General features: G+C 42.8%; 3 protein-coding genes and 1 pseudogene across 7 annotated transcripts in view; 2 read left to right on the top strand and 2 right to left on the bottom strand.

Annotated features, from left to right (window-relative positions):
* isg20l2 (interferon stimulated exonuclease gene 20-like 2) overlaps window positions 1-3,973 on the bottom strand; it is an 8,578-nt gene extending 4,605 nt beyond the window's left edge. Inside the window, exons 1-3 of one of the 3 annotated variants that reach the window (XM_020617439.1) lie at window positions 3,897-3,973; window positions 2,631-3,339; window positions 1,315-1,515 (exon numbers count right to left, since the gene is read on the bottom strand). In XM_020617439.1, the coding sequence (XP_020473095.1) occupies window positions 1,315-1,515; window positions 2,631-3,278 (849 nt within the window). In that variant the 5' untranslated portion in view covers window positions 3,279-3,339; window positions 3,897-3,973. Of the gene's footprint in view, window positions 1-1,314; window positions 1,516-2,630; window positions 3,340-3,824 lie in introns of all 3 variants that reach the window. The other 2 variants (XM_020617438.1, XM_020617437.1) reach the window with 2 other exon arrangements.
* Window positions 3,974-5,027: 1,054 nt separating this feature from the next.
* On the top strand, window positions 5,028-11,029 carry mettl25b (methyltransferase like 25B). 2 transcript variants are annotated; one of them, XM_020617353.1, is made up of 8 exons: window positions 5,028-5,372; window positions 6,132-6,250; window positions 6,655-6,871; window positions 6,966-7,028; window positions 8,000-8,137; window positions 9,217-9,998; window positions 10,242-10,426; window positions 10,507-11,029. In XM_020617353.1, exons 1-8 carry the CDS (start codon window positions 5,211-5,213, stop codon window positions 10,587-10,589), a joined length of 1,749 nt encoding a protein of 582 aa, XP_020473009.1. In that variant the 5' UTR covers window positions 5,028-5,210; the 3' UTR covers window positions 10,590-11,029. The 2 variants fall into 2 exon arrangements, with proteins under 2 accessions (XP_020473009.1, XP_020473010.1); XM_020617354.1 differs by lacking the exon at window positions 10,507-11,029 and having other exon boundaries at window positions 9,217-10,002; window positions 10,242-10,334.
* A 1,097-nt stretch (window positions 11,030-12,126) lies between these two features.
* LOC109970049 (uncharacterized) lies at window positions 12,127-20,013 on the top strand. Of its 2 annotated transcripts, none has more exons than XM_020617351.1 (8): window positions 12,127-12,645; window positions 13,231-13,596; window positions 14,356-14,721; window positions 16,627-16,690; window positions 16,784-16,827; window positions 17,666-17,816; window positions 17,973-18,086; window positions 19,611-20,013. In XM_020617351.1, the coding sequence occupies exons 1-8, from the start codon at window positions 12,253-12,255 to the stop codon at window positions 19,655-19,657; spliced, it is 1,545 nt and encodes a 514-aa protein (XP_020473007.1). In that variant the 5' UTR covers window positions 12,127-12,252; the 3' UTR covers window positions 19,658-20,013. The 2 variants fall into 2 exon arrangements, with proteins under 2 accessions (XP_020473007.1, XP_020473008.1); XM_020617352.1 differs by having other exon boundaries at window positions 17,973-18,105.
* A 51-nt stretch (window positions 20,014-20,064) lies between these two features.
* LOC109970081 (protein NLRC3-like) overlaps window positions 20,065-25,552 on the bottom strand; it is a 15,734-nt pseudogene continuing 10,246 nt past the window's right edge.

The raw sequence follows: 25,552 nt of genomic DNA, 5'->3' as shown, positions 1-25,552 counted from the left end.
AAGAACAGGCTTAATGATTAATTAGATGGAACATTGTGGGTGTGGAGTATGAATGTTAACACCTTGTAATAATTCTTTAGTATATTACTTGTGTGGTGTAGAAGAGAATTATCTATGTAGAGATACTGCTTGCAAACCAATGATGGTAAGATGATGTCAGGGGGTAGGACTGGATAAGTCTGACTTCTTCCTACTCCATTCAAGCATGTAATAGGTATAAGCACATTGATATTGGATTAGCATTTGTTGGATATGTGTGTTGACATATCAACTGTTTTTACCTGCTTGAAAGAAAGAATAAATCAATATTTCCTTCACCTTACATTCCGCTTCCGTCCAGCTTTCTCCAGGTGACTCCTTGATTCTCTCGAAGATCGGGTTTTTTCGCTTGGACTGTACTTCCAAATGCTCCATTTTATCCGTTATGGCTATTAAACTCTCACAAGTTTTGTAGACATCATTCCTTGTTTCCTTGGTTTGTATTTTCTGTTCACCCATGGCTGCTTTAATCACATCCACATCTCGCTGGGTAAACTGCAAACTCGTTTTTATCTCCTGTATTTCTCTGGTCATGTCGTCGAGTCTCTTGTTATTTGTCTCCATAAGTAGTTGCACAAAACCTTTGAAGTTGTCTTGTTGTTGGCTCAACAGTGCAGTGTACATCTGCTTCTGTTGACTCAACATCTCTGTTACTTGCGCCGCTGAAATATAATCCTCTTCTGCCTGAACATCCTCGTTCGCTTCTGATTTATTAGCTCTTTTCCCTCTTGTGGGAATTTTAATAGTTGTAGAATTTGTTCAAAGACTTGAAAATGTAGAAGATGTGAAAAATCGTAGAACAGACAAGAGGAGCAGTAAACGTCTGCTCTCCCTTGCAACCCGGAAGGTTCTTTTTATGGACTGACCTCAGCAACAACTTCAAATCCAGTATTCACAGTATTTCCCAGTTTAACTGTCTTTATTGTCTTTGTGAATACAAGATGAAAATTAAATAATAAATATATTAATGTAAACAAACAAATCACCCCCCCAAACTGTGTGTTACATTAACATAGAGGTATTAAATTCAGACCTGTGCCATGTTAGAGGTATTATATCATACATATATACATAATTACTAAGCTTAAAAATCTTGATGGTGTTTTTATAGCTTTGGGACATCTGTGTGTAACATACTTGGCAAATAAAGGTGATTATTACTGTGGAACTGAAATCAGTGTTTCTAAATGTTTCAGAGAAAATAATCTGACTGTAAATGATGCTACAATGCTTTTCTTTTAAAACAGTCTGTACCCATCTTCCATTCCCTCCTACCTGGATGTCTCGGTTTAAAATGGCCTTAGTGAGTCTCTTCAGTGACGCGCACTCCTTCTCAGCGAAGCCGGCCTTCAGGTTGAGCAGAGGGATCCGGGACGTGTCTCTGGTCAAGGCAGCGGGGTGAGAGTACTCGAGCACCTTGAAGTCATTGTGGACAGCGTGGCCGACCACCACCTTCCCCATCAGCAGCCGCAGTATCTACAGTACCAGATAAAACATCTTGCTACACAACTATGTATAGTAACATACTGTATGGTCAGCTTGTAAAATATGAATTCAAACTCAAATGTGCAATAATTTCTCTTCAACAAAAATCACTGCAGTTTCTCTAGACTTTGTTGTTATGGCTGAATTCAATGAGCAATGTGATATTTTGGCAGTGGACAACACTGAGAAGCTACTATGAATTTCAAATAAAAGCCTGACCCTGTGCACTCTTATACTTAATGCAGCACAGCTCTGAATAAAACATGATGATGTTTGTCCCATAAGACAGAAAACAGACGAGCAAGGTTAAACAGAAAAGAACAAACCAGGAAACAACAGCACCAAGAGAGACACGGCAAATAGGCGTCTTTCTTCCTGGAAAAATGTGCAACGGCACATAACAATCATTGTCATTAATTTTATAGCCATTTTTATTTATTAGTTACTTAATTGTCTGCTTAATAAAATGTTGGAAAATAGGAATGTCCTACAGTGCAGACTGACTTGTTCTGTCTGATCAACAGTCCAAACTGTACAGAACCTTGAGAGACTTTGGTACTATGTTCTTTGTTTCCACGTTCTGGAGTTTGATTTTTCTTTAACATCTGTCTGAGACCGGGGCCGACACAAGCCGATCAGTTGGCCCAAGACAGGTGTCAAACCACTGTGCAGTCTCTCAATTTACTCACTGTGATCCCCCTGCCAGTCCAGAGAAACCTTCTGGTCCACTATTAGGCCTCAACCTGCTGACTTCAGCTCATTGTTAACGACCAATGACTGGTTGTCCTTGCTGATTGACAGTATATGGAGTTAAAAGGCAGTTCCTGCTGTCCTGTTTGTTGTTAGTCATCCTCGTTGTCGTGTAAGGACACATCTAGAGCTGAAACAAATCAGCTGACTGCTCAATTAGCGGATCAACACAAAAATAATTACCAACTATTTTGACTGACCCCCATAAAGCACCTAGAACTTGCCAAGGGCTCAAATGTTGTTCCTCAGACTTCAGAGAGCAGCAGAAACAAAGAAAAGCAAGTGGCTACACGTTCCATTTCATTATGCTACTGCAGTCTAAGTGCTGAGAGATGCAACAAAAAAGAATGACCTACCTCCTTCCTGGCCTGAGAATACGGCGTGGCCTTGACGAGGTCCCTGTGCCGGATGCCACTCCATCGGGTGCGGTAGTCAGTAACAGGCATGGAGGGGTTGACAAACTTGTCATAAACTATATCTCCTTCATAGGACACTATGCTGCAGCGTGCCAGCTGGCTGATGCTCCCCTTTGGCCCTGCGCCCACCATCTCACAGTCGATAGCCAGGTACTTAGTGGGGACTGCTGCAGATGTGGTGGTGGGTTTACAACTGCTGGATACTGAGGGGCCGGGGGTGGTGGCACCTGAGTTTGTGCTCACAGGTTCCTTTGGCCTCTCCTGGCTGCCTTTGTTGTGCACAGTGAAAACCCAGGAGGGTAGGGGGTGTGTGGAGGCTGAAGGACTGGAGGTACAATGTGAAGCCATGGCTGGGCTGCCTGGATTAGGTCGACAGATGTTTTGTGTGGAAGCTCCACTGTGGCGTGGAGCTTGGACATGTCCAGACTGTCCCATATGGTGGTTGTATGTCTGTTTAACTTCCACGTGTGTTTTATGCTCTGAGCATCGCACCTTTCTACGAAGCCTGTTGTTTTTCCTCTTCCGTTTTCCTGTTTTCCTCTGTGGAGCATCATCAGAGGTGAACACATGGATCCTAATGTCTGACATAGCTCCAGTTCAGCGGGAGTTAAAAGGAAAGATTCAGCACTTTCACTTTAAATGGGTCACCCTTAAAGACAGACAAAAATTATTAAACCCTGTCTTGCTTTGTGGAACTTGCACAGGCAAATTTTCCTCAATTATTCCGTTTTTAAAGTTTTGCTCTGTTATCTGTTCATATATTGTCACAAAAGCACTTCTTTACTACAGGGACTCAACTTCCTATAAACTTGGGGCTTCCCAAAATTTAAACATGTGGCTGTAGCAACTTTATGTGACATGACATAGCATATACTGGCTTTATCTTACACACGACTGCACAGGTGACTTACACATTGCTGACACAATATACAAACGAGTGAAATACACAATTAATGTCCTAACTAGCTCGTAAATTTAAAACAAACATCGATCTGCTGACTTCTGTTTTTTGACGCTAACGTGACCTGCTAAAGCTTAATACAGATATATTTGCAGGAAAACCGCCTTAACGTGTTTGTGAACATAAGCAGTTGATAGCGACATATTCCATATTAGGAAATCACAGAAAATAACCTTGTCAAATATAAAATTAGACCTACAGCACAGCGCCGACCACTCGATTCCTGCTCACAAAGAGCTACCTACTTCCAGGTCCTGCTGCCTTCGAGTACACTCAGAAACTGGGAGAAATGGTTCAATATTGGTGCCGAAATAACTGTCCCACGTGAAAGATATCTACTCGATTTCATGGGGCGTCTTTATTGAAAATCTCTTGATGACTATTACAATAACATTAAAAGCTGACAATTAACAGTAAGGTAATAACAATGTCAGTAACAAAATATGCCATTCTCCTCTACTCCAAGGGCACTACAAACAGAATCAGAATCAGCTTTATTGGCAAACATAAGGCTGTGTAGTATAACGAAATAAACAGTATAAAGAAGCAATAAACAGTGCGAACAATGCAAAATAAACAGTATAATCAGGCACTAAACAATGAGACAGACAAAGGAATGTTCATTAGGAAATGAGATAAAAAATAGAATAAAAACTGAGTACTTAAAAATAGAGACCTGTACGAATCTGTATAATCTGTACAATGTATATTTACCGGTATTTCACTGGGAGAAGGTATTGCACTGAGGGTTATTGTCCAGTCATATTGTCGTGGGTTAAGTGTGCATCAGGGTGACAGCCTGGGGGAAGAAACTGTCCCTGTGCCTGGTTGTCTTGGTGCACAGTGACCTGTAAGACCATCCAGAGGGGAGGAGTTCAAACAGATTGTGTCCTGTGTGTGAGGGGTCTGCAGAGATCCTCTCTGCCCTCCTTTTGATGACAAACAATGACAATATTCTATTATCCATGTGATTTTATTTACATTTTATTAATAAAAGTTGGAAAGCAAACCTCTAAGTATTGTTTAAAAATGAAAACTTAATAAATGACAAAAGCAAAAAGCAAAAACATTTCAGACCTACAAAATTTTAACTTTTTTATTTTAGTGCTATAAATACTTTTATTATATATTTATTACATTGTAAAAATCCTCTGTGTATTTTCTGTTATCCAGGCTGCTGTATTCACTCACCGCAGCCCAGGATAGTAACCTAACCTAAGTTGATAATGGGTGAATCAAACTATCCTTAAAATGTCCTTGTAAGACGATTTTTTCTATACAGTACATATGGAACTTGAATTGAGTCAACAATGCAAGTAGATTTCTTGTTTTATGTTAAAACAGAAATTACGGGGAGCACCTGAACGCATCGGTGTTCCACATGTGCGTTACAGCTTAGCTAACGCTAGCTAGCTACAGTAGCTAGTGGCTACATGCAATAAACCTTTATGGAATGAACTTCATTACATTTAGGTTATAAATGCTGATTTTGAGACCGGGTTAGATGTCGACACACTTCGTGTTACCCGGAAACTAGCGTTGCATTGACAAGCTAACTTATGTTAGCATTCGCTCGCCTTTCAGTCCCATGTCAGTTGTCAGCGGCACAAGATGTGGAGATGTTTACACCAAGTCTTTCAGCAGAACAGCAGAGAGAGTTGGCCCAAAGACTCACCGTCTTTCTGTCTCACTACAGCCACTTGTCCGACTCCTACATAATTGTGCGTATCCATAATTGACTTACGTGAGGCACATTGCAGCCTTTGCAGTTAATGACAGAGTGAATTGTTTTTGGAAGAAAATATTTGAAAACTGTTCTGTCGTGGCATCTTACGTTTGCTTCACAATAAAGCATTCATGCTCGTGCATACACTGTAGGCTATTTGTACCTAGATTTTGTTCACTAATCATTTGTGAGCCATTGATATTCAGGTTTTCATTCCACCCAGCTGCTTCCACTGCCCTCTCTGTCTGAACACCAGTAAGATCAGTGAAATTGTGCAGCTATGAAATAAAGTCCTTTATATTCTTGAGTTGAGAACCAGGTTGGATGAATAACCAGGCAGTGGTCCAAACAGTACCCAGTTAATTGTCTTCTAACTTGGTCACTTAAAGCTTGAGTGAAGAATAATATCAGCTGAGTTGTAGAGGGGCTTTGTGCCAAAGTCCATTTTTTAGTTTAGTTTATATTGTGCTCACATGGTGCATTTTCCTAAATAAATGTGTTTCATCAAGTCACTATAAACCTGGGGTGGGGCAGGTGTAAGAAAGCTGGTTGGTTTCTGAGTATGTGCAAAATGAGTGAAGCTGCTTTCTGTACATGGTTTTGCACCAAACCAGATGTTTGCCCCAGATTATCCAGACATGATTAAGAACAACTGCATAGAAAGGAATAGGTTCACCTAGACAGTTTTGACAGCTGGAATGTGTTTTGTAGTTCTTCTACTGTAGTAGCATTCACTTTGTTACTTCCCTGACAGGAGTTCTTCACTGAAGACCTCTGGCACACATTACCCAGTACCTGGCAGCCTGTGCTGCAGGACCTGTCGTATCCACAGATTGCAGACCTGTTACTGGATGCTACATATGGAGACAGGAGGTATTACTGGATTGTAATGAGGCCCTTTACAAATCCTTACTCAAAATAACAGATGAGTGTAAGGCTGGAAACCTGAGCGTGAGACAGGAAAATGAAGCACAAACCAGGGTTCATCCACAATGGCAAAGCTTTGCAGGGCTACTTGGCCTCATGATGAATTTCTGTAGTAGGTTTGTGTTTGTCAAGTCTGGAGGAACTAGGTTTTAGTCTAGACCTGTCAAATACACTGACAGCGTATCAGTTCTGAAACTACTGATGTGTGATTACAATACAGAGATGCTGAAGCATGGGGATTATTTTATGGGAATGTAGTCAGCGTGTAGTTTTGGTCTCTTATGAAAAACTATGTAATAACACAAGCCGCATCCTTTACATAATAACTGTAGAACCTTTTGTCATTGCAGATATTCCTCAGTGTGGCCTCTCTCTCTTTTGGCTTTCCGTGCCACAGCTCATGCTCTGGCGTTTCCCAGAGAGAGCAGGTGGGAGCGTGGCAGGGCAGGCAGCTCAGTGAGGCCTGAAGAGTTCCTGGAGAACCAGAGTCAGAGTTCACTGCTGGGCCACATCTTCAGGAAACACGTCAAACCCAAGAAACAGCATGAGATTCGCAAGCTGGGCATGGTACAGGATTGCTTGTTTTCTGTGTGTGTTGTCCTTAAACACATGGACTCACCATTGTGTCAGTGTTTGTAATCTGTTTTATTTTTAATCACAGCTGGTGAAGCAACTTTGTGACCACACTGACTGCAAGACAGTGGTGGACGTGGGCTCTGGACAGGTACGATTCCAACCTTATCACCCAGTTTTGAGATAACAATGGAGCTCTGTGACAGAGAAAGATGCACAGACAGTACATGGATTGATTATGTTGGTCTGCACATGGGATAAAAACAGAGAATATGTTTCAGGTTATCCTTTGATATACTACCTGGTTTAGGTCAGCGGCTCCCAGAGCGGGTGCCATGGGGACAGGTGAAGGGTGCCGCACTATTGTCTGTTCATTTATTGCGAGTTGTTAATAACGTCACCACATTACGAACAGCAGTGTTTATATTAACAACATCCAGCGATGTCCTACAGAAAATTACATGTGCTGCGATGTACTGTACAAAGGACAAGAAACGGTCTGTGGTGATTGACCTGCAGGTTGTGCTCTGTCCACACATCATCGGCAGACTCACATTAAAATGCCTACACACTTTTCTTGTCCTCATGTACCTTAAATATAAGTACATTCTCATTTTGAAGAAAGAGAGTATTCAGTTTAAACATTCATCTAACAAATTGATCAAACCTGCTGTGATTGACACAGGGCCTACATATATAAGTATACACACTATTGTGTTGGGGGTCAGGTGGCTCAGGGTGCCCCTCTGAACAGGTGCTGTGGTCTAAGAAAGGTTTGGTAACCACTGGTTTAGGTTATGCTACTAACATACTTGAGAAAAGATTGTGCTTACAGTACTACAAATTACTGGCACCGGACGTCAACAGTGACAATGCAAAATCTAGCAGTATGAACACAGCTGCTGTGATACTGTACTGATAATACACTGAGTGAAACATGAACACACTGACGCATCACATTAATACATCATCTTTAAGAAGAGAACACCCAGATGGCTCCTTGGAGGGAAGCTGGTAAATCATGGTACCTCATGCCAGCTGGCTGTGTACAGCGCCTGAGGTGACGCAGTGAGGCATCACACATTAAACAGTGAGATTTGTCTACCGCTCTGCTCTGATCAGGGTCACCTGACTCGTTTCCTGTCCTTCGGGCTCGGACTGTCTGTGACTGCTATCGAGGCCGATCCCGCCCTGGTGGCTATGGCGTCCAAGTTTGACAGACAGTTGCTGTGGGTGTTGGAGAAAGAGAAGCAGAAAAAGGTAGGTGCTCTGTTGAACCTGTAACACACCATGAGTTTACAAAGGCTTGTGTTTTTAAAAAAAAAAGCACTGCCTTTGTCAAACTCACGTTCCTTGACTGAAACGTTCCTGAAAGTCAAACACTGAAGCTTTTTGCAGTGAGATCTATTAGCATTTACACTTTTCACTCTTATTCCATGATAGAGAGTGCACCAGATATATTTTCATACCCCATCTGTAAAGTAACGTCTTTTTTCAAGGGGTTTGCAAGTTGCATTCTGGGAATTGTAGGAAATCAATAACTGGATTGATGTTGCCTCACTGCACATTGTGTTGATGCTCTAACTTGCAGTATACAGTTTTTTATGAACTGTGTTGATGCTTTCATCATATTAATACACTAACACTGGACAGGAAATTACACTTAACAAACAGGGTAAGTTAAAGTGAAGAGCCTAGAGAAAGAACGGCCTCCTGGCAAGTTCAGAGTGACCAGCTGATGTCCAACGGTGTACAAACATTCAAGAGTGAAATATAAACCTGGAGTGGCTGATGTTTGATCACTTGGGGGCAGCGAAAATAAGCTGTAAATCACCTTTTAAGATGTTTTGTTGAACTTATTAGCAAAATGTGGCACATTTGCACATCTAGCAGCAGATATGATGCAGCATTGTTGTTCATCTAGTCATGTTTGATCAGTGTAAGAGCAATATTCATTCTCTTTTCAGGTTTGGTTTGCTCTCTGCCAACCAAACACTTGACTCTGTAGCTGCTTAATGCTCCATTGTATCTGTTTGCTGCTGAGCAGGGAGTGGACAAAGTTTTGTCACTGCCAACAGCTGCTTACCGCAACTGGAAAGGTGCTGTGGTGGGTGAGAGTGAACTGAAACATGCTAAGAATGTCCTTAGAGCAGAGGGAAACTGTAGTCAGGTGGTAGTCATTTGTGAGTTAGTCAACACAAGAACACTGTTAATGTTCAAGTGTGACAAAAATACTGATTATAGCATCTTAAAGTGGAAAATTTCATTTACTCCTTTTAAAGATTACTGTACATCAAACCACTGTCACCAAAATTAATAAACATCTTCCTTCTTCTTAGAGCTGCTCCTCTCACTTCTCGGTAACACAGCCCTGTCCCCACCATGTCACCGGTTGGGTAAATCCCAAGGCATCATGGGAGGCCTTCACCAAGCAGCTGAGTGCTGCAGGCTGTGTCGGTGAAAGTCCCCCAACTCCATCTGGACCCAGTAAAAAGAGACTGCGGGGCTCTAAGCATCAGGGACATGTGGTCCAGACATCCATATCTCCTGGCTCCACAGACTCTGATGCTCACGTGACATCACAACACCAGCTGACCACAACCGAGCCTGAAGAGGCATCATCTGTCTGTCAGGAGGGAGCACATCCTGAGGACAACAGCCTGCAAGGCCATGCAGACTTTGTTCTGACTGGTCTTCACGCCTGCGGTGACCTCAGCCCCACCCTCCTCCGCCACTTTGTCAACTGCCCACATGTTTGTGGCATCACCTCTGTGGCATGTTGCTACATGAAAATCACAACCAAAGAGAATCCCACCCCTCCAGGACTGATTGAACCTCCCACTCCACCAGCACCTGGTCAGGATTCAGTCCCTTCTCAGTTTGGCTACCCAATGAGCTCCTGGGTTGGGGGGTTGCCGGGACATCAGCTCTCCTATAAGGCACGAGAGGGAGCATGTCACGCTGTGGAGGACTATGTGCGGCGGCTCAGGGAGGAGAGCAAGCTGCTGGTGACACACTGTTACAGGGCGATGCTGGAGACCTTCATTAGGGATACGAGGCCGGATCTACGCAGGGCAGGAATCCAGACCATAAAAAAAGCCCATCTGGTACCCTTTACAGAGTGAGTGAGTAAACAGTGCAGCACCCAGACACTTACATCAGCTCTAATTTCAGCAGGCCTGATATCACTGCACATTGCACCATGCTGCTCACAGGAGGAAAATCCCAGAATTTACATTTAATCCCAAAACTTAGATTTACTCAGTTAAACTGTACTGTAGGCCAGTTTGAATAAATGTCTCTTTCTCTGCAGCTGAGGTAAATAAATCCCACTCTTTCTGTCTACACCTATGTTCCCCCACAGGTACGCCCGTCTGGGTCTGTCTCGGGTCGGCCTGCCTCCTGAGTTGCCTCTGGACCTGGAGCGGGTGGAGGCCATGTTGAAGCAGCAGGGCAGGGTGGTGGTGTACTTTAGCCTGGCCCTGCTGCTGGCTCCTGTGGTGGAGACGCTAGTGCTGCTGGACAGGATGATCTACCTGCAGGAGAACGGTGAGCCGCTGGACATGACACACATTGTAATAAACTGCTGCGATGTTCTCCTTCAGCTCTAACGCCTCATCTCCCTGCAGGTGTGGACAGTCAGCTGGTTCCTCTCTTCGACCCACACTTCTCTCCAAGAAACTTTGTGCTCGTGGCTCAGAAACCTCGATAGTGTGGTGAACCAGGGAAGGTCCACAGTCACAGATGGCAGGTGACCTAAGTCTTAAGGTTATTTTGATTTCAGCCTGTTTTTAGATAGATTAAGTAATGAACATCTAAGGGAAGGCGTTTTTATCATCTGAGCTGCGGACATTTTTTTGCCAGAATGAGGACAGCTGATGGACAGTTTCACTGTGACACAGGAACATACTGGGATCTCAGTTCTGCATCCATGAACATGGAACAATGGACAAACATTTGCACGTCACCCTGGTTATCACTCAGCGTCTTCATGGTGACACACAGAAGGCATTGTGTGTTTGGCACAGTTTGGATTCTGCGTACATTGACATTATGATTTAGTTATATTGAATTGCTTCTCTACTTTTTCTAAAGCACTACAGGACGAATGTGTGCTTCAATGTATGTGGACCTCAAAACAATAAACAGTGTTTTTAAATTCAGTTGCAGACGTTCGGCTAGTTTTTGTATTTTTCAAATGGAAATAAATGCAGTGCGTGGTTGGCAGTTCAATGTAATTCATAATAAGTAACTAGAAACGGTAACAGGTAAACACGGTGAAGTAAAAAGTACAATATTTCCCCAAGTACAAGTATAAATCAGGATCAAATAGAAATACTGATCTTGTGATCAATATTGGTTCCTATCAAAAGAATTTTCCAAACAGAGCAAAAAAGTCACTGGAGCGGTTATAGCAGTATTCTTTACTTGCAGCAAGGAGACAAGTCAGCATGAGCATACAGAGTTGTCTGAATGAGCTTAGTCTAAACATCACAATATATAGGAGAAAGGGAACTCCCTAAAGACGCAACCCAGGTGTTAATCAGGTTGTAAAGTAGATTTAAATAATAAAAGGAAGTTGAAGGGTGTTGCCCTGATAACCCCTTAGACACCAAACAAGCTGTTGCACCTGTTTATCTTCACAATATATGGCAGACACAGTTTATGGCTGGCTCCTTTAGGTCTGGAGCGCCATTTGGTTGAACATATAACAACACACAGAGTACTAAAACAAAGATAAAACATGTCTTTCAGTTCACACAAGCAGTTTCTCTTTTCTGAAAGTTTATAATCCATTGAATAACATATAGTGATTAATATATTGATTACAACACAGTTTAAAACATATTTAATAATGTAATTCTCCTGACACTTCCTCTTTATCATATTATACGGTTTTTACTCCAGTATATGTTAATATACTTCCATTATACTTTGGACATTGCAGTAACCTTGTATATTTTCAGAGACCTGGACACACTGTTGTTGTTAAAACTCACATGTTAACGCTTTATTGACATGATCCTATTATTAGTGCTGAAATACTTTCCATGCCGAGGTCGGGTTTATTGTGCTAGCTCCCTGCAACCACTTTCACCCCCAGGTACACAGAAAGAACAAAAGCAAAGCCAGATGCTGGGCTTCTCACAAAGCTGTTTATACCTCAGAACAAGAATGCTGCTCTGAGACCAGTTTGGCTTTCACAGTGTGTTGAGCATCTTATTGATATGTGAACTCACCAGTGGTCCTGAATCAGTGCCTTGTTTGTAGAAAGTTCATTCGTGGATGTGTACTCCACCTCCTCAGCTCAGCAGCAGAGACACTGGTGTCAAACCTCCAAAGACACAGGGCTGGTGTTGAGATTACTGGGAGCCATGGAGCCTTTGGTCTTGGTGGTTTGGGGGTTGCTGCTGTCTTCCCAGCAGGCACACAGCATTAGAGATGGCAGCTCAAACTGCAAGCCGGTCACAGCCAGCTTTTGTCAGGGTGTGGGATACGCCACTACCCTCCATCCGAGCGGAGTTCAAGGTTTCAACCTGAAGCAGATTGGTCAGATTGTGGAGACGGCCTGCTCACCTGAAGTGGCCACACTCATGTGTCGGGTTGTCGTGCCAGAATGCAGCTCGGAGGATGAGAGCCGGGTGAAGCCATGCAGATCTCTCTGTGAAAAGGTCAAGACAGATTGCGAGTCCGTGCTCAGAGCGAAGAGGCTGCTCTGGCCAGTGAGGCTCCAGTGTGGAGCTTTACCCGAGTCTAACTGTGTTCAGGTAAGTGTCAATGATGAGGAGATCAACTCCTGTGTTGGAAATGTGTTGGGTTGTTTTTGTTTTTTCACATAGCTGTAGGAACCACTGACTTACACATCATTTAAAGAATTAGTCACATGACATTCTAAACAATATGCATTTGCATATAACCAGGCTAGCTGTTCCTACCTGTTTCCAGTCTTCATGCTAAGCTAATCATCCTCTGGTTGTAGCTTCACATATATTAGACAGCAGAGAGTGGTATCTAGTTATGCAGCTCGCAGCAAATAGAGTATGATGTAAAATGTCAAACTGTTCCTTTAAGGGGCAGGAGGGAAAACACACAACCACCACAGCAGCAGGGGCACAGTTTAGGTCATCATTTTTCACTGTCATGTCACAGAGGCATCTGATGGGGTGATAGGAGCAACCACCAGGCCACTTTGGTCAACCGCCCAGGTCTACTGGAAGGCCAGTGTCCTGGCAGAGCAGAGACAAATCTTAGCTGAAGTTTTTTGTTGATAATATGCAAAAAAGGAAAACAGGTAAGGGTAGTTATGTCTGGTGAGGGCTACATATTGTTTCTTTATGTTTCTCTTCTTCCAGGGTCAGGTCATCGCTGTGTCTCCAGCCTCCACTGCAACATGTCAGGCAATCACCATCCCTGTCTGCAAAGACCTGCCTTACAATGAAACTGTGCTGCCCAATATGCTAGGCCATAATACTCAGGACGATGCAGGCCTGGAAATACATCAGTTTTATCCACTTATTGAAGAGGAGTGCTCCCCTCATCTGAAGCCTTTCTTGTGCTCCGTCTACACTCCTGAGTGTGTGTCTGGAAAACCCCGTCCCCCCTGCAGGACACTCTGTGAGCAGGCACGGTCCAGCTGTGAGCCACTGATGAGCAAGTTTGGCTTCTCCTGGCCTGAAGCACTGAAGTGTGAAGCACTTGGCACAGAATCATGTGAGCCCGTAAGTCTGCCTTTTACTCTAACATGAAATTGAAGAGACGTTTCTGAAGATGCACCAGTGCAAACTTTTGTGCTGAGTCCTGAGTACTAATAATGTCACTCCAAGGCTCCACTTGAGCCACTAACATACCAAATCCATTTAATATTAATGTGGATTAAGCTGGCATGCACCTTAAACTGCATGCTATCTTAAGATGCATTACTGCCACCTGCTGGACTGGACTGGAAAGTGGCAATGGGCCATACTGGTTTGAAAAACACATCTGATAACCTTGGATCAGTGGGGGCATTGAAGAATTGCAGTGCAGATTTTAACAACACTGGCCACAGAGGGCAAAACATAAACACAAGGCCCGAAGATAGCAGGGTGGGGGGTGGGGGTTGTTACAGCTTGGAGAAACACTTCTAGGCCAGACCTGATTTATCTGAGTTTGTGCTCCGTCTTAGTTAATGCAGGTTTAACAATACTGCTATTGGTAACACTCTGGGGTATGAGTTTGTTGACATTTACAAGAATGTTTACATCTCCGAAGCCACTAGATGTAGTTTGCAATAACACTAGTCTTTATCTTTAGAGCACATTTCAAAGAAAAAAGATGAATGGTGGTCAGACAAATCTTGGTTAAAGTTACTTTTTTTAAAACACATGTAAGCAATACAAGAAAAGAGGACGTCACGTGGTGATGAAAGATGAAAACTGCAGGAGCAAAAGTATTGTTCATTCATACGTGAACACAGATTTATGTTTCTCTTCTTCCAGGGTCAAGACATCAGTGTTATTCAAACATCATATACAGCATGTCAGACAATCACCGTCCCTCTCTGCAAAGACCTGCCTTACAATGAAACTGTGCTGCCCAATATGCTAGGCCATAATACTCAGGACGATGCAGGCCTGGAAATACATCAGTTTTATCCACTTATTGAAGAGGAGTGCTCCCCTCATCTGAAGCCTTTCTTGTGCTCCGTCTACACTCCTGAGTGTGTGTCTGGAAAACCCCGTCCCCCCTGCAGGACACGCTGTGAGCAGGCACGGTTCAGCTGTGAGCCACTGATGAGCAGATTTGGTTTCTCCTGGCCTGAAGCACTGAAGTGTGACGCATTTACCACAGAATCATGTGAACACGTAAGTCTGCCTTTTACTCTAACATGTGATGAACAGGTGTGTACAATATTAAAGCCACAATGGGCTGAAATTTTATGTGATTATAGTTGCATTCTAAGTGGTCTGATATGATGCATGCATATTTTATAACTTTTTAATGTTTTAACATCTTATTGCAATGACAAAAAAACTAAATTGATCACAGGCTGCTCAGGCCTGACCAGAGGTTAGACTTATTTCATGCACTTATTTCCTGCCCCAGTATGGAGTGGGCAGCAGTGGGGGGATCTGTGAGCCCATCACCATACCAATGTGCCAGGGCCTGTCCTACAGCCAGACCACCTCTCTGAACCTTCTGGGACTCACGAGTCAAAGAGAAGCCATGACAAAGATGTCCATTTTCAACTCAATGGTGCAAACTGTGTGCTCAGTGGACATTCGTCTCTTCCTGTGTAGGGTGTACACCCCCCAGTGTGTGGCAGGGGAAGTACAGCGGCCATGCAGGGCTTTCTGCAAGAGGGCCAAACAGGGCTGTGAGGGTTTGATGGCCCATTTCGGCGTTTCCTGGCCAGATGAGCTGCAGTGTAATTCATTCCCTGAGGAAATGTGCATATCAATAAGTGCTGGACACAGTTAATGAAAACAAACTTAGAACAGTTCAGTTTAGTGAAGAACTTGAATCAGAATATTTCTAAAATGTTGCATCAGTGGATTTTTTTTCTAGTTAGCTCAGCATGAGATCTTCTCTTCCTTTCCTTTCACAGGAAGGCAGCCGGCCTGGGGTGTTACACATAAGTGTTTTCAGACATTTAATCTCTACACTAAAACATGCTGTGATTGCTCAGTATATTATGTCTAGATTATTTCATATTTTCTATTTGTTACTCATTGCAACTTGTATTGCTGCAGTTCTTAGTAGGAAAGGGGCTCAACATGGGGTGTGTAGGTGGGTCAAAGGCAAAGTTCTCACCCATCACTGCTGAGTTGAACTTGATTGTGCATTTCAACACACACATCTGACCCCGTGTTTACAAACGAAGCTGGTGGATCCTTGTGCCTGCACTAATGAATCTTTGGTGAGGGCTTCTCCATGGGGGGTGTTGAACTGAGGGGGCTGCGTTCTGCATGTAAATCCCTCACAGCACACAATTAGCAGAGACAAGAACCACCATGCAGGGGAACTTTACAGTACAAACTGGAGAGAAAGCTGAATATATTTTTTTAAAAGCACAAAATAACAAAATCTTAAATGTATCCTGTGAAGATTTTGACTATTACAAGTAGTTTTTTACCCCTGCTAACGGTTTTACAGTATTTCACTGACTGACAGGAGACTAATGAGCCAAGAAATGCTACAAAGGTGACAAAGAAGCCCACCAGCAAATGAACTATTCAGGTTTCAAACTTTAAAAAAGTCAGATTTGTAGATTATTTATAAGGAAGGAAATGCATTCAACATTTAGGCTTCAAGGATGCACAGTGTTTTTCTGAGTAACACTAAATGTACACAGAACCCTTTTACAGGAAAACTCCACAGGGAAGCTTAACATCATAACTGACTCTGATTTTTACCCATTCAAAAGGTTTGACTGCAGCAGGACTGTGTGTTGCATTGTATGCTTCAGTGTTACAAACAAAATGATCCAGCTATAAAACAGTGCTCCATTTTATACAGAGCTGTAGTGGTCTGAAACTCCACATGGTGCCTTTAATTGACACTCGAACAGCCACTGGAATTTTGTCTTCTAACTTATGTTTTGGTGCACATACAGCGTGTTGGAGAAAATAAATCACTGCCATTATTTTAGTGATAAAACTGTATATATTGCACTTTTTGTATTTCACCTCAGAGTTATAAAATGACTGCATGCTGTGTGAAGCAGTAGCCTACATTCATCTAACTTCATGTGTTCATGTTTCCAACAGATGCTGAATGCTGAAGCTGTTCTGGCTAAACTGAATGCTGGTGGTTATTCTGTTCATGGCAAATGTCAGTTTATTTTCAACTAAATTTAACAACACTGTCTTATCAACTGAACGAGAAGTTTTACACTCATGATCACATTTATTTTCCACAATTTAGCCCTGAGTTTGAAGACTGCCTGCCTGCTGTTGACTCTCATGGATGTATCCTTTGAAACCTACACTTCACTGCTGCCTAACATTCCTTTTGGGAAGACTGGACGAAACACTGTTACAGCCCTCCAGCCTGCTGGAGTATTCCTTTTGGGAAGACCAGATGAAAGACTGTTACAGCCCTCCAGCCTGCTGGAGATGAGGGCATGAATGAGTTTCTCTAACTCTTGTCTGGACAGGAGACCTCTGAGTCTTGCTATTTGTTTGAGATGATTAAACTCTGATTTAGTTATGGCCTTGATGTGACTGGTGAAGCTCAGGTCTGAGTCCATTATAACACCAAGATCTCTAACTTGAGTTTTTGACTTTATAGCTCTGAAATCAAGCTCATCATTAACTCCTGTCCTTTTCTACTTGTTGCCAAAAACAATAAATTCGATCTTTTCTTTGTTTAACTGAAGGAAATTTTATTGCATCCAGTTATTTACCCCTAAGCACTGACAGGGTGAGTCTAAGGGACCATAGTCACTTGGTAACAGAGCTAAATAAACCTTAGTGTCATCTGCATAACTATGATAGGCAACATTATTGTCATGTATGATCTGACCCCGAGGGAGCATGTACAGGTTGAATAGCAGTGGTCAAAGAATTGAACCCTGGGGGAATCTGCACATCATGGTGATCTGCCCAGATACTGCTGCTGCTGATTTCATGGTCTCTTTTTGTTTGATGGATTGATTCAGTACATTTTTAGCAGCACTTTCCTCTTTGTTTCTCCTCCTGCAACAGCAGCCAAGGTTCATGGGTATTGTAGTAATAGGACCCATTATGTATTAATGAGTACAGCTATGTTTTCAATTCATTTGAGCTCTTTAACCAGCACTTTCAGGCTGACAAGACTGGAGACCTTGGTGTAGTGGAGTTCTTCAAACTGGAGCATTATGTGGCTATTGTCAGGAGGGAGTATTTGGAGAGCTACGAGAGCAGGACTCCACCTTCTGTCACTCAAACCCAAATGAAAAAGGCTCTGTCTGCCCGTGGTATAACATTGTATCTTTAATAGTACAATACAAATATCATCACTTATCCTTTATCATTTCTTATAATTCTGTCATTGAACACAAAATGCAGAAGCTGATAACTGACTGAGTGATAATTTGGTCAGTTTTTCATCCATTATTGTCTCTGTCATGTAGAGTTCAATTTAGAGGATGAAACCTTCACGACTCTGTGGCATGAATACCGTTCCCAAGGAGGGATCGACTACGATGAGTACGTGGCAGTCCTGGCAAGGCTTCAGATCCTCAAAGGTAGATATCAACAGGCACAGTAAGTCCTCCAGTTTTTTGAATGTGTCTTTGATTGATGCTGGGGTCAGTTACCCAGAGCTTCTGTAATTTTACATGGTTGCAGGGCCGTAGCCACGATTTTAGAAATAGCAAGCAATAAGAGTTGAAGGTCCCCCTGGTGCCACCCTCAACCCCCCTATGAAATGTTTGACTAGCTCCAGAAGGTCTTGAATTTTGTTTAAACCAAACTTTTATTTATGAATTCAACTGTAATATTTCTGCAAGTATGATGCCCCTACACAGTTGTCTAAATGCCAGGAACTTGCCAATGGAGATATACTATATAAGACTATACAGTTTCTTTATTTGGCCTACATCTACTACAACTGTAAACTCATCCTCAGATTGTTTAAAAAATACTGAGGACATGGCCTCGGTGTCTGTACTGGTAGATGTAGCCCTGTGTGGTTGGCTAACACCTTGCCTTTTTCGCTTTATTACCATGACATTATTTGTTTTTCTGGCTGTGTTGTTGGGTGGAGGGTGAATGTGACCACACCATTACACAGCCCAAAAACACCACGATGACTGAACAGTCACATACTGCAGTTACTGTGAAGGAGACATTTCTACAGGCCTTGAGTTCAAACAGTCCAGAGTGGGAATAAAATTAAAGCAAAGCCAACTTTAATATATAGTTAAATATTGATCCATCAGTCCCACAGCTTTTATCTCAGATTGAGTTGACTTATTATTCACCCTCTTTGTCAAACATGTTGAATTACCTCCAGAGTGGAAGCCCCTGTGTTACTATTGTTTGTATTATATTGTACATGTATTTTCTAACAAAAGACCAGAATAGTTTGACATTTTCAAAGTCAGATCAGTTGTGAATTGACGTGTTTATGGTTGTGTTTGAGCTGATTTGAGCCCATTTGAGTATCATCATCACAGCATCAACAACCATCATGATTAGAATTTTCGAGCTGATCTGAGCCTCTCTTAGCAATATGTAGTGATCAAGAATTGTCATATAGCACATTTTGCACAGATACACTGTCTACTTTCAGCATGAACCTACAGAAAAGGAATTAAGTAGTATAATAGTATCATTTACCTACTCACCTATTCTGTTTACTGAGTTGAGTAACTTTATAATCTTTCCAAGGGCTATGATTTAAAACAAGACAAAACATTTTATATATTCAAGATACTGTGCACCATCTATATGTTGGTATATACAGGAACAAAATCTGGAGCACATCATCAGAAGTGAGCATAATACACACATTTTAACAGCGACTGGTTATTTTATCTTTATGTCTAATGCGGCGAAAAGCCCATTCTATTTTAAGTAACAAATATCTCTAATATGGGTAGACATAATTATAAGCACTGCATCAAGACATCACAATGAAACTCGGTGAAACTGCAGTGAACTTATTTATGTCACCTTTGATGGTTTAAAATAAGCATTATTTCCTACAGCTGAATGCTTAAGATTGTTGTTTTTGTACTGTTAATAATTCTGTTTTCTCTTTTCAGTTCATGAAGTCAGCCATAATCTGAGGATCAAACTGGGGCAGAGCTGAAAGGACCAAAGAAGAAATGTTTATTGAAATCTGTTACATAGCAGTTTAGTAGCACAGAGCCAGAGGACAAATAAATGATTATGAATCTGTCACATCTCCATTAATAAACCATAAGCATAAATTTACTGCCACGTATTATCAAAAACCTAAGAAATTTGACTCCAGCCCAAAGGCCCCCAAAGTGCACAACATTAAAAAAAAGAATAAATGCAGAATATATACAAGTTTAAAAAGCACAAGTTAAAGAGCAAAACATAGACTAACTGTTCATGAGTCTAATGACCCAGGGGAAGAAACTGTCCTTATGTCTGTTTGTTTTGGTGTGCAGTGACCTGTAGCACCAACTAGAGGGGAGGACTTCAAACAGTTTGTGTCCAGGATGTGAGAGGTCTGCAGAAATCTTCTCTGCCCTCCTTTTGACCTGTGAAGTCCTCCATGGAGGACAGGCTGGCACCCGAAAAAAGCTGCTGCTCTGCCAGCTAAAATGTTCAAACAGCTTCCACTATCGATGAAACACGGGGAAAAATGTCTAGACTGAGCTGTCAGATGTTCAGAAGCTCATCCCTAGTTAAAGTAATCCAGGCAGGGTTGCAGAACACCAAGAAGAAGAACAACAAAAACATACACAGCCCTGGTCGGCGCCATCTTCCAAGTCCAAAGAACCACCACCGTTAAAGTACATTAAACACTGAGAGCCCGAGTTTTTTCATATGAAGGTTTTTGCACCTTGTATGATTTATCAAATATATGAATTTCCTCAGCTGTTAGCTACCTGAGGTCCATCATTGTCTGAAAATATTGTATATAACATGACTGATGTGACAATCTAGACATATGGCAGGATGCTTTTACATATTAAGTTATGAAATAACTTTATAAATATATAGTCTATAAGTATATAAACTAGTAAGTTAGTGAGTATATCCAGTCTCTGCCTCATGTTTTCCTGGCCTTCTTTCCTGGTCATTCTCCATCCCGTCTCCAGCTGTTCCCAGATTCTCACTCTGACTCTGTCTGCTGACCTGCTTCTCATTTCCTCATTGTCCTGTCCTAACTCCCACACACCACACCTGTCCCCACTTCCCTGATCAGCTCTTCAGTATCCTTACCGCCTGCTTCCCTTTGTTCCCTGCCAAATCATCTTGTGTGCTCTCCATATTCTAAATATTCCAGCCAGTTAATTCCTAGTGTTCCCTGGGTTCCCCTGATGTTGCCAGAAAGTCACTGGTCCACTCTAGCCTGGTGTAGGATGGAGAAGATCCTGTTATCCAACACTTTGCTTGTTCCTGGATCCGCCTGCAGGGCCGATGCCCTTTCAGCCCCTGAGCCTTCTTCTTGGTTGGCCTCTTTGTCTACTGGTTTCCCAGGAGCCGGCTTACTTTGCCAGCACCTCCAGCAGATGTCACTCCAGAGTTGACCTCCGTTTCCAACTCCAGGTCCAGAGTCGACTTCCACAGCTGACACCCAGCCTGGCTACCAGTCTGCCAGCCAGCCTGTCCTGCATCCTGCCTCAAGCCGATGGTCTTCTCTCCCTTCTGAGGGTTTCATCACTGGACACCTGCTCTCTGGTCCTCAGCACCTCAGCCTTGAGTTCGCCTTCCACAGGGACTCCACCTTCACCATCTCTGCCTCCCGCTCACCTTCCACAGGGAGCTCATCCCTGTTGCTGTTCTACCATGGATGTCACCACCACCCTCCCACCGACGCTACTGCCTTGTTGTTAATAAACCACATCTACCAGCCTGTCTGTTCTGTGTGTGTCTACATTAAGGTCCAGTTTCCTCTCTGTGTGCCAATTCTTATTGAAAATGTGATTATATCCATTTCAACATTTAAAGCCATAAGGCATGCTAACACCCTGTCACATGTCTTGCTCATGGTGTAATATGTTTACTAGTCATATAGCTTTTCAGACAATGATGCACCTATTTCTTGTTTATATTAAATTTCTTGTTATACCAACATCACTCACTGTAACTATAACTTTTACTTTGATGAAAAGATTGATTGATAATACATTTGTTTTAATGACATGGTTTTATAAAATAAGGACGTTGTGTGATATATAAAACATTGGAAAAGTCCCTTGTTTTAACAAGAAACGACAATTTTTTATCATACGTTTCAATTCAATAGAGAAAACACTCATCAAACCTTTGAAAAGGAGGATAAGCTTTACTGTGTCTAACACAAAGACACTGAGGAGTTAAATGGTTCAGTCCTGACCCTGAAAGCAGGATAGACCGGCTCAGTGAATGTAGTGTGGAAGGTGTGGATGTGGATTCGTTTGTCAGAGGAGACGCTGTAGAAGGACAGAGTGCCAGCAGGCCAGTCCAGGTACACTCCCACTCTTTTGGAGCGGGGTTTACAGATGGACTCTTCTTTGTTATCATGCAGGACAGAGTAGACTTGATCAGAGCAGCTCAGACTCCAAGACTGATCATTTCTTCCAAGACAGCAGTCGTCACCGTCTCCTCTCCTCCTGATCCCTCTGTTAAGTCGCTGCTATGTAAACCTGCCCTTCCCACTCAACCTCCCAATAACAGCGACCAGCTAAACCATCTGCACACATAAGCTGTTTCCAGTAGTCAAATCTGTCTGGATGATCAGGATATGGCTGCGTCTCTCTCTCCACTGTCACTTTTCTGTTGTGCCCTGACAGTACCAATTTTTTGTTTGCTGTGTTTGGGTCCAGTGTGAGTTCACAGGCATCTAACGGAGAGAACGAGACAAAAAACAGCTGCAGTTTCTATCTGACCAATGCTAAGTTTATAAGACTTATTAATAGTGATGCCCTGATACAGGGTTGTTTAGGCCCCAGTACAGATCCAGTTCCTTTCATATTAAGTATCTGCTGATATCGATTCCAATCCAATACTTATATTTACCTACATTAAATGTTCATTAAATATCTGACATATTGAAACTGAAATTAATCTGGCACACTGTATTTTTCAGGAGCTTCTTGATCCAAATACATGATGAAGTCCTGGTTCCAAAATATTGCGTTTATTAGCATAAATTATTGATATGAATGAAAGAACAAGTGGGAACTGGACAACACACTCTTAGTGTTATAGATTCAGAACAGGGCAGATACTAACTACTACTTTGTATCCGTATGTGAACACAGTTTGTGTAACTAGTCCAATTTAGATACCCCTGCAGATTGTTGGCTCTCTATGATGCATGGTTATGTCAAACCTTTTGTCAGTCCAAATCAATTATATGCATCTTTATTCTCATTATTTAAAAGAAGCACACTTACACTTCCACAGACCGGGTTTCATTCACTGTGATCCACCGTGGTCCACCCTGGTGCAAAAACAGTGAAATCAGCACAACTGTAATGTTCTGGTTAACTCAGACAATCCACAACAAACCCCACTGTGATCCCTTTTACTTTAGCATATAATCTGGTGTACTGTAAATAGTATCTGTGAAAACAGTTAACAGTGTCTAGGGAATATGCAAAGGAAGAGGCACGACAGTAGCCTACGCTAAAACCTAAACTTTGACTGTTATAACAAAATTAACATTTTTAGCTTTCTGCAGATGTAAGAAGAAAATGTTTTGTTTTAAAATATATTTTATTTTGCCCCCCAGACTCAAACAAACTCAGCCTACACCTCGTCTGTCCCCACCTGAGAGTGTCCAATCTGCAGTTTGGATCCTCCAGTGCAGCACGAAGCAGGTTCACTCCTGAGTCTCCTGGATGATTGTAGCTCAGGTCCAGCTCTCTCAGATGGGAGGGGTTGGAGCTCAAAGCTGAAGCTAGGGAAGTACAGCCTTTCTTTGTGATCATACAACCAGACAGTCTGCACGCACACGCACACACACACACAAGCTGAAGCCAGGGAAGTACAGCCTTTCTTTGTGATCATACAACCAGACAGTCTGAACACACACACACACACACACACACACACACACACACACACACAAAGACAGAGTTTAGTTATTTCAACTACACTACACTGTACATTGTCATCTGTCAGACAAACCAAGGCTCCTTACCTGAGAGATTCCAGTTTACAGTGTGGACTCTTCAGTCCACTGCAGAGCCGCTTCACTCCTTCATCCTGCAGGTCGTTGTTACTCAGGTCCAGCTCTCTCAGCCTGGAGGACTGGGAGCTGAGGACTGAGGCCAGAGCTTCACAGCTCTTCTCTGACAGATTACAGCAACTCAGCCTGAAGAAACATTAGCAATAAATGATAAATTGTAAGATTTTTTTTTGGTTTTAATATATTGAATTTATTTAATAACTTTTTTTACTTACAGAGCTTTAGTGGAGGCTTTGACCCCTGGCCATCCAGATCTTTGTCTGATGACAGTAAGATGAAGACCAGAGCCGACCACTGAGCAAGAGAGAGTTTTTCTGTGGAGAGACGTTCTGATCTCAGATACTGTTGGATCTCCTCCACTAGAGAACAATCATTCAGTTCATTCAGACAGTAAAACAGATTGATGCTTTTCTCAGTAGGATGCTCAGTGATCTTCTTCTTGATGTACTGGATTGTTTCCTGATTGGTCAGTGAGCTGCTTCCTGTCTGTCTCACCAGGCCCCGCAGGAGCTTCTGATTGGTTTCTAGTGAAAGACCCAGGAGGAAACGGAGGAACAGGTCCAGGTGTCCATTTGGACTCTGTAAGGCCTTGTCCACAGCTCTCTGGTAAAAATGTGTGACTGTGTTTCCAAACAGTTTAACCCTCCAGGGTACTGTTTGTTCTTCTGCCAGCAGATTGACTCTAGATGTGATGAAGGTCAGATGGACATGAAGAGCAGCCAGAAATTCCTGAACACTCAGATGGACGAAGCAGAACACCCGGTCCTGGTACAGTCCTTTCTCCTCTTTAAAGATCTGTGTGAACACTCCTGAGTACACGGTGGCTGCTCTGATATCGATACCACACTCTGTCAGGTCTGACTCATAGAAGAACAAGTTGCCTTTCAGAAGCTGCTCAAAAGCCAGTTTTCCCAGAGATTCAATCATCTCCCTGTTCTCTGGACTCCAGTGAGGATCTGTCCCAGCTCCTTCATCATACTTGACATTTTTCACTTTGGCCTGAACCACCAGGAAGTGGATGTACATCTGAGTCAGGGTCCTGGGCAGCTCTCCTTCCCATCCGGTTTCCAACACAGCCTCCAGAACTGTAGCAGTGATCCAGCAGAAGACTGGGATGTGGCACATGATGTGGAGGCTTCGGGAGCTCTTGATGTGGGAGATGATCCTGCTGGCCTGCTCCTCATCTCTGAACCTCTTCCTGAAGTACTGGTCCTTCTGAGGGTCAGTGAACCCTCTGACCTCTGTCACCATGTCCACACACTCAGGAGGGATCTGATTGGCTGCTGCAGGTCGTGTGGTTATCCAGAGGCGAGCAGAGGGAAGCAGGGTCCCCCTGACGAGGTTTGTCAGCAGCCCACCCACTGAGGCGGACTCTGTGACATCAGTCAGGACCTCAGTGCTGTGGAAGTCCAGAGGAAGCCGACACTCGTCCAGACCGTCAAAGATGAACATGACCTGGAACTTTTCAAAGCTGCAAATTCCTCTGGTTTCAGTAAAGAGGTGATGAACCAGTTCCACCAGGCTGAACTTTTTCTCTCTCAGCGTATTCAGCTCTCTGAAAGAAAATGGAAATGTGAACTGAATATCCTGGTTGGCTTTGCCTTCAGCCCAGTCCAGAGTGAACTTCTGTGTTAAGACTGTTTTCCCAATGCCAGCCACTCCCTTTGTCACCACTGTTCTGACTGGTTCGTCTCTTCCAGGTGGAGGTTTAAAGATGTCTTGACATCTGATGGTTGTTTCTGGTCTGGCTGGTTTCCTGGAGGCTTGTTCAATCTGTCTGACTTCATGTTCATCATTGACCTCCCCAGTGCCTCCCTCTGTGATGTAGAG

Source organism: Monopterus albus, unplaced genomic scaffold (genome assembly GCF_001952655.1).
Source record: "Monopterus albus unplaced genomic scaffold, M_albus_1.0 scaffold189.1, whole genome shotgun sequence".
NCBI classification, from domain to species: domain Eukaryota; kingdom Metazoa; phylum Chordata; class Actinopteri; order Synbranchiformes; family Synbranchidae; genus Monopterus; species Monopterus albus.
The sequence above is the reverse complement of the archived record's forward strand: the minus strand, read 5'-3'. Positions and strand labels throughout refer to the sequence as shown.